The 8599-nt window shown below is 38.3% G+C and overlaps 2 protein-coding genes across 2 annotated transcripts; both read right to left on the bottom strand.

Moving 5' to 3' along the window:
* Window positions 1–4323: 4323 nt before the first annotated feature.
* Window positions 4324–5185, bottom strand: LOC148580463 (protein FAR1-RELATED SEQUENCE 9-like). The gene is made up of 2 exons (XM_088492245.1): window positions 4469–5185; window positions 4324–4377 (listed from the first exon to the last, which is right to left on the bottom strand). The coding sequence occupies exons 1-2, from the start codon at window positions 5183–5185 to the stop codon at window positions 4324–4326; spliced, it is 771 nt and encodes a 256-aa protein (XP_088348371.1).
* A 178-nt stretch (window positions 5186–5363) lies between these two features.
* Window positions 5364–7226, bottom strand: LOC107620736 (protein FAR1-RELATED SEQUENCE 5-like). The gene is made up of 6 exons (XM_016322862.1): window positions 7155–7226; window positions 7020–7079; window positions 6872–6904; window positions 6026–6762; window positions 5745–5928; window positions 5364–5429 (listed from the first exon to the last, which is right to left on the bottom strand). Exons 1-6 carry the CDS (start codon window positions 7224–7226, stop codon window positions 5364–5366), a joined length of 1152 nt encoding a protein of 383 aa, XP_016178348.1.
* Window positions 7227–8599: the final 1373 nt, after the last annotated feature.

Genomic DNA, 8599 nt, shown 5'->3' with positions numbered 1-8599 from the left:
CCAAAATCTGGCGTTTTCGACCATGTTTGAGGCAAACGTCGCCTCAAACGCTGCACACCAAAGGAGCATAACTTTAGTTGTAAATGTCCAATTGAGGTGATTCCAAGTGGGTTAGAAAGCTGACATTAGAGCTTTCCAACCATATATAATAGTCTATATTGGGCATAAAATCTGCAACGTGACAAGAGGACAAAGTAGCCCCCAAGAAGCATACAAAAGGGATCCACGTTTGGCTCAAAGTTTAACCTTAAACTTTGGCTCAAACGTGGATGGCAGCAAGGAATGTTAGCTGATATGAAACCTTTGAGTAAAAGTTTGACCTCAAACTTTTACTCAAGCTTTTCTGGTTCATGACCCGGTTCACAAACGGGTTTCTCTCCAACTCCAAGAGCAATCAACAGAGGCTATCTTCAACCCAATTCCATCAAGAGCAAGGGCCCAATTGACACCACTCAAAGGCACAAGAGATAATTAGAATAGAAATTTCATTTTAATTGTAATTTGTTTTGAATTTCATTTTCATTTTGTAAAAATGCCTATAAATAGGCATCTGTTTCATTTTATTGGTGAGGCGAGCTCCACTAGGGAGCATTAGGAATACAGAACTCTATCTCTTTAGTTTTTCTTTTTGTTTTAAATCTTGGGTTGAGAATTGAAGAAATTCTGTTTCAATCTCACCTTGAGAATTCTCTCTGTTTTCTTCTTCTGCAAACTTGCGAGTGAATTGTGATTTGAATCAAAACTCTCTTTACTGCTTTCATCTCTATTTCTTCTGCAAATTGTTTACTGTTGGATCAAGGAAGGAATTGAGATCTAGACGTGTTTTCTAGTCTCGTTGATTTCCTGAGATCTTTACTTGTCTTTTCAAATTTCACAATTGAGCTAAGCTACTTTCTGTTTTGATCCTTCAAGTGACTCTCTACTTCTGTTTGAATTTCCTACACTTTTGTTCCTCTGTATTTTACATTTGAGCTACTGTTATCTGAATTTAATTTTCTTGCACTTTAAATTTCCTGTCACTTATTCTCAAGATCTCTTTGATTGCTTGCTTTATTGCTTTCTTTAATTTTTAGCACCCACTCCCCTTTAATTTCATGCAATTTAAATTTCTTGCAATTTAAGATTCTTGCAATTTACATTTCTTGCTCTTTAAGTTACTTGCCAATTTACATTCTGTAACTTTAAATTCATTGTCCTTTACTTCCTGTTTGTTACAATTTCACAAAATTCACATCAATGTTAGCTTGACTAAACTAATCACCCACTAAAGTTGCTTGATCCATCAATCCCTGTGGGATCGACCTCACTCCCGTGAGTTTTACTACTTGATGCGACCCGGTATACTTGCCGGTTAGATTTGTGTGTTTGGAATTCGTTTTTCGTTTTCCACAAAAATACACATCACATTCCTTTGCAGCGAATTCGACATCTCGATCGTTCAGTATCCTGAATTTGAGGAAGTTCTGAATAATGTTGAACAGGGGTGTGATTCAAAGGCCATAGTCATGCAGCCCATACAAACTGTGTTGCCAAACAAATCAGGCTACCATACACCGAGTCCAGGGAGGCCTAGCTTTTCACTCGGTTTAACGCAGTTTGAGAAGACTCCAACCCCTTCCCCGATTCAATCAATTCATCCAAGCCTTAAAAAAATAAAGTTGGGGGAGATTAAGGAGAAACAAATCAGATCATGGATAGTGGACTCGTCCTTGAACAAAAATCAAGATTTAGCTAAGTATGAAGGACGGGACTACATGGTATTTCAAATGAAGGACTTCTGGTCCTTGAAACCCCACAATTGGGTCAACAGCTGTGTAAGTATATGGAGTTATTCGTTCGCTTTAATTCCCTATCTTTATATCGGTATATAGTTTACAATTGCCAGATAAATTGTTTAGGTAATTCAATGGATGTGCTACTCTTTCAACGACATCGAATCATCTAGGTTCAAGCGAGATTTCTATTGCGTGTCTCCAGGCATCTTGGTAATTACATTCTTCTGATTACACAGTGGAGTAGTTTTTGTTTGGATTCTAACTGTGTGTGGGTCTGCAGGAATCAGTGACATGAGATGAGCATCTGGCATCATTTATTGATGGTGTGAGGCCAATTTATGCCGGTCTTAGCCCAAGCTTCGGTGAGGATACAAGGTTCTTTGACAAAGTAGTGGCAACAAAGAGAAAATGGGTAAGCTGCTTTTTCAGATATGAAAAAATTTACCAAGATTTGTATATGTGGCCGCACGCAGTCTTTGGATTCGAATATTAAATACATGGTTAGAGTTGATTGAGTTTACTCAACTATGCTGTTGGAAGTGGGTTATCCTATGATGTGAGTATGTTGTGGTTCTTGAATGCTTGAGGGAGATCAATAAGTTTTTTTTATCTTAACATTTTTCTTCTAACGAGATACACTCATTCATATGCACTGTTTGCTGTAATGGTTATTTTCTTATTGTCGGGGAGGTCATTGGTGGGTATATGCATTTGAGGTGAATGCGAAGCGAATAGCTATACTCGACAGTTTGCATTCTGTACCAGTACATGATGAACGAGATAAGCTCGATGCATATGTGGTAATATAATATACTTATTTTATTTAGTATACAGTTATATTATGTAATACGATAGCATGTTATTCGAGTTTGTTCGTTCCATGATTTTCAGGGGAGACTGTGTGAGGATATGGCAAGCATTGCTATTCCTTCCTTCGTTCGGAGTACGTATGGCCCAGCTCGTTCCTACGCCAAGGTCCCAATTCAACCGAACAAGTGAGATAAAATTATAACCCAAATCTGAGAATTTTTAAGTTTTCTTTGACATCCTAATTGCAATAGTGTTTTATTTTCCCGTAGCTTTGACTGTGGCATGTGCGTTATTAAACTAATGGAAAGGTGGACAGAAGATCGTGAACTCTACGAATGGGACGAGGTTTGTTATTGTAAACATTTGTCAGGATTTCATTATTCATGTTGTTTGAATATCAATGTAACGGTTCTTAATACAAAATCGCCTGATAAATGTTCTATCAGGATTCACTCAGTTCACACCGGATGGAGTTGATGCTGGATATTATTTGTGGCTAACACAATGCATTGATTCACCAGCTTATTTCATTGTTGGAGAAAAAGGGTAAACCTGTTCGGCGCAATGCACCACGGAACAAGAAGAAGGACGTTAGTTCACCATACACTGCACCTAGCACGAGGTCATTGATTGAACGTGCGGAAGGATTACCGAAGGGGGCACTGCGCAAAGGGAGGAAGAAGTTGCTTACTTAGGTTTAGCTCCAGTGAATTGAACTACCATATTATGATTATTTTACTTGCTGATGATATGCTTACGGATTTATTTATGGCACATTAGAGTTACATGCTTCCAGGATGAATTTTTTTAGGATCGACATTAAAATGATACGTTGGTTATGTTACCATGTAAGGGTCTTTATTTTTTGGCAGCTTAGCTTCTCGGAGTTATCAATGCTGTACAGTAAAGTAGTCATATTTATTCATATTGGACTATGGGAACAATGACCATCCACAGTTATAATCAAACTGAACATCCAATAATGTACAATAATGAACATCCAGTGTAACTTGGTCAAATTTAAAACATAAAAGTCCGCGACATACACAAATACCTACAAATAAAAATCCATTCGAAGAGTGAAAATGAATATCCGCTAATTGATAAGAAATTGTTAATTTCTAAATTTGATAGGAAGTCTTAACAAAATTCCAACAATTTATAGTCACCCCCGAGCGTAGAAACAAATAATAAAATTTTTTTATATAATGTTTTATTTCTCTTGCAACCTAGATTCCTGTGGTTATTAAAGTTGTTTAGTAAAATATGAATGTGTGCGCATATTGGTTTAGGCGATGAATGACCATCCTTGAATACAGTTAAACTAAACATCCTATACTTTATTGTAATGAACATCCAATGTAACTTGGTCAAAATTAATCAAAACAACAAATCGCTGCACAAAGAAATACCGACAGATACCCAACCATGTTTAGGGTGAATACCGATAATCCAAAGTAGAAGAAAAACCATGATGTAAATTCATTATGCATTCAATTCATTGGAATAAAAATAACGCAAAAGGGTTCACTCGGGTGACATTAACATGCTTCATGTAATCAATCCAATCTTACTATCTCATCAACTGCATAGCAACTTAAAACCTATATGATTACCCCATGAAACCAGCCTCTTCCACTAATCTTGAAAAAAAAATAAATGGATTGTATAACAAATCTTAACTTTTGCTAAAGGAGCTTAACAAAGACATGAAGCCACCAACTTGTTCGGGATCAGCCTAGCCTATAACACCATCGAATCTTACATCTTGAGTTGGCTCCGGACAAACCACCTGGTTAACAAAACAAAAGGTCAACAGTTAACTTCTTCCATAGTACAATACCAAATAAAGATGCTGGGTCGAGGTTGATACACACATTTACCGGGGGGTCATGCTTGTTTCTCCTCCGAGCAGATTTTTTAAATGACTTCTCCAGGGCAGCACCGAGCCTCTTACTCTTTGGCCGGCCCTTTGTGTTGACCTTCGATGGGGCTTGGATGTCCATCACAGCGGCAACATTCGAACTTGTTGAGCCAATATTGTTGTGGGAGTCTGCCACACTCTCGGACCTCTTCTTGGCACGGTGAGCAATCAGCTTAGCTCTTGTTTCTTCTAGAGCAGCATGAAGCAAGGCTGTTTCTTCGTCATCATTTACAAAATCCTGAGCAACATTGTAGAAGTGTGCACATAGTCCCCTAAATGCAACATGACTCTCATCCGACCGGCTGACGTCGTGACTACTCTTGACATAAGTATGCTTGCGCTTTATGTTCTTACTCCAACGAGGGAGAACATATCGATTAGGTACTTTATACACCTTGTAATAATGGAAGGCTACAAGACAATGACAGCATAACACTCCTGAACTCTCAAATAGATTGCACTCACAACGAACCTCCTGCGTGGATCGATCGAAGTGGACGTCGTACGGAACGCAACTTATAGTATCATTCACTAGTATTTCCTCTTCAACCTTCATGCATACAACTGGCCCCTCTTCAGCAACAACAGAGACCCTACAATTAGCCTTCTTGACAAACTCTATTTGAACATCCCTAAACACGCATGTAGTGTACTCCTGCTGAAATTGTTTCTCCATAGGTGAGGTCGTTGCACAAGGGATAACCCCCTCGAGTCTGCTGCGTCATCCTCTAGTTCCCTTTGCTCCTTAATTCCAAGCACATTGTCATATTCGTGAACAAATTGAACCAAGCTAGTCCGACTGTGTAAGAAATTTCCGTAGAATGAGTGCATGCTCTCACTCCTTTGCGTACTCCTCATGGAAGCCCAAAATTCACCCTTGAAGTATATTGGGACCCACATGCGTCGATCATCAAAAAGGTCTACATAAAGAAAAAGAAACTTCTTATTAAATCATATAAAGCCACCTACCAAAAAGATTTCAATTATCGAGCAAAAAATAATTGTACACTAACAGACTTGACAGCCATGTGTTGTTATGTAAGTTGTGCTCGTCTATGAATTCATACCAGTTATCCTCAAATGACTTCTCGGTGCGAGAGTTCCAAACAATATCATTGAACTCATCATACAACTCTCTGTACCGGCGATAAGCTCCAAGCTTGTGCGGTAACTTCTTCATAATGTGCCAGATGCACCACCGGTGGTGTGTATCGGGGAACACATTTTTTTATTACACAAAAAATGGATTTGCACTGATCGGTGATGATCCACTGTGGAGCAGTTCTCATGCACTTGACCCATTGGCGGAAAACCCACTCATAACTTGGGATTTCCTCATTTCCAAGGAGAACACAACCAAGGATGGTCGACTTACCATGGTGGTTGACACCGACGAACGACGCAAACGGTAATCCATACCTACATGCAAAAACAGCGACAAAAAACAAACGTCAATCACGACCAACCTATGAAAAAAAAAGAAAGAAAAAATAACCCCACAGTAACTACTCCATACTTGTTTGTGCTGTATGTGCTATCAAGTGACACAACATCTCCATAATATTCGAACGACGCCCTATACCTTGCATCCACCCATACTGCACTCCGAAATTTACAGTGATCGTCCAAATTCACCGCGTAGAATAAGTTTGGATTGATGTCCTGCATTCTCATGAAATAGTTCATCATCTCTCTGACATCGACGTCGACGTTGCTGGTTCGGAGCCTAGCTGTAATATAGTTTCGTAAATTCTTTTCTGAGTATCCCAGGTTAGATGGGCCCCCAGACTCATTTGCCAAAGCTAGGAAAGTCTTGCTTGGTCGAATCCCAGCCTCATCATTATCTTCGATCAGGCACTTCGCATGCATGGTCAGCTGCCTATACTCATGGTAGTGCACCGCCTTCCTCGCTGAACATGGGTGCGAGTGACTCAGCTCCACCTTGAAGAAAACCCAGTCTTGCGTCTCCTTGTCAAACTTCACGTATATCCTTGCCTTGCACCCAGCGACTGAGATCATGTTCTTCCGCGTTGACGCTTTGACACGAGACACACGGTACCCATCCCTATTACAGTGAATAGCTTGGTTAATGGGTTGATTTGTGATCTTATCACAGGTTGTTGTCCGTATCTTAGTGGCAAACCCGACTTTCTTTGCGTATGTCACATAGAATTTGTGAGCCATTTGCAATTGATCAAACCGCATTCCAACACAAGGTATTTCATCTTTCCGAAGGCCATCGTGATCCGGTACCTAAGTATCAAATTTAAAAAAAAAACAAAAAAGAAATAAAACAAAAACGTTAATGTTCAAATCAACCATGTAGTTTTAAGACACCGAAAAATTAAATTTGAGATCAAACCTGGTGACCAGGATCCATCTCTTCACTTCCAACCTAGGAGAGATCCAAAAGTGGCATATCCTATAATCGCAAAATAAACGAACAGATGTAAATTCAGGATGGTTACTGTCCCAAGCATTATAATACAGGACGAAACTAGAGTCCAAACCTCGTAACAAATATCCATTTCTTCACTTCCAACCTCAGTAACATCCAATCTTGGCATGGCCTATAATCACAAAAAAACACCGAAAACTAAATTCATAGAAACTATTTAGATAATCAACTAGCAAATGAGATTTACCAAAATCCTCACAAAACTCCATAGATAAGGATACAAATGTATAACTGGACATCTATCATCTATACTACTCATGCATGTATTTCGAATGTAACTAAAGTGGTATTCTTAATGCACTTATATCAACCAACATGCAGTTATATCATTACTTAGTTTATGAATCTAATGTCACTAAAGTGGCATTTTTAATGCATATGCCATCTATCATTTATACTCATGCATGTATTTCGAAACTAATCTTGAATAACTCTTATTATTCTATTCAGCTGACATTTACAAGAAAAGTCTTAACAATACCAATGCAGTTAGTTTTATTTTATTATATTTAACAATATAATAAACTAATAATATTATACTGTAGGCATCAAGCACATCATAAGTGATTATTTCTAAACTAACCACTTGTCTGGTGTACTAAATAAATTGCCTATACATGCTGGTTTAATTTGCATATTACTAATCCATGACTAATTAACGCATTGATATTCTCCTTGCAAAGATGAACATCTAAAACATATATAAATAAGCATCCATGGTGATCAATTAAACAAACCATTCTCACCTTACACGCCAACAACTAACTAGCACGCGGTGATGGACGTTTCAAATGAGATACACTATTAACTCTTTTATCTTGTATGGTGAATAAACCGACTAGACCAGGGAAGGAGCCACACGCTCGGAAGGACATGATGCGGTGCCGCCAGAAGGAGTCACACGCTCGGAATGCGCTTTCGGGCATTCACCGGTGCGGACCTCGACTTCTCCGGGAGAGACTTCAGGTGATCACACACGAGCCAGTGAGAATATGATATAGTAACGTCGGCTGAGATGGGTTGCGTTCTTGCTTCTGTCGGCGCCGCTCAAAAAGAACTGATCATGGTTCATGTTTACGTCAAACTGAATCCTAATTTTTTAAACCATTCAAATTAGCAAATCTTCATAATTAATGGTTGTAACCATAATTCAATTTTAATTTCAATTAAATCCTCGTAACCCATAATTAAATTTTAATTTCAATTACACCCCATTGTATGCATTGTATAATAAGAGTATTGGTTCCTCATACTTTTCCATTATATTATTATGGAGTACAAGTAAGATTATGACTCATTTCATATCTATAATTCTATTTATCCAATTCCCGTTGATCTAAGTCTCATCAAAGACTCCAATAATCCTCTCCTATACAAATAGTTTATTAAATCAATTGAAAACAGAAAAAGTTTTAGATTGTTACGTAAGCAAAAAGGAAGATTATTAACCTTAACTTTCTTGTAGAATTTTTTCTCCCAAGCCAATAACTGCTCCAACATAGAATAAGGGGTAATTCTATAAGAAAGTCAATGGGCTTATAGGTTGTGCAACACATCTCTTCATCCAGATGACAGCTCAATCACCACCACCAAAAGAAAAAATAATCACCACCAAATTATATACATTAACAT

Source organism: Arachis ipaensis, chromosome B10, assembly GCF_059453495.1.
Source record: "Arachis ipaensis isolate K30076 ecotype BB chromosome B10, ASM5945349v1, whole genome shotgun sequence".
NCBI lineage: Eukaryota > Viridiplantae > Streptophyta > Magnoliopsida > Fabales > Fabaceae > Arachis > Arachis ipaensis.
The sequence above is the reverse complement of the archived record's forward strand: the minus strand, read 5'-3'. Positions and strand labels throughout refer to the sequence as shown.

What these genes read in the sequence shown, in the direction of transcription:
- LOC107620736 (XM_016322862.1), bottom strand. Translation starts at nt 7,226, where the DNA reads ATGAGTAGTATAGATGATAGATGTCCAGTTATACATTTGTATCCTTAT. An exon ending in GGAGTTTTGTGAGGATTTTG is followed by an intron (nt 7,080 to 7,154) that starts GTAAATCTCATT and finishes TTGTGATTATAG; the next exon opens with GCCATGCCAAGATTGGATGT. An exon ending in AGTGCAAATCCATTTTTTGT is followed by an intron (nt 5,430 to 5,744) that starts GTAATAAAAAAA and finishes TTCTTTATGTAG; the next exon opens with ACCTTTTTGATGATCGACGC.
- LOC148580463 (XM_088492245.1), bottom strand. Translation starts at nt 5,185, where the DNA reads ATGGAGAAACAATTTCAGCAGGAGTACACTACATGCGTGTTTAGGGAT. An exon ending in GAAACAAGCATGACCCCCCG is followed by an intron (nt 4,378 to 4,468) that starts GTAAATGTGTGT and finishes TTTGTTAACCAG; the next exon opens with GTGGTTTGTCCGGAGCCAAC.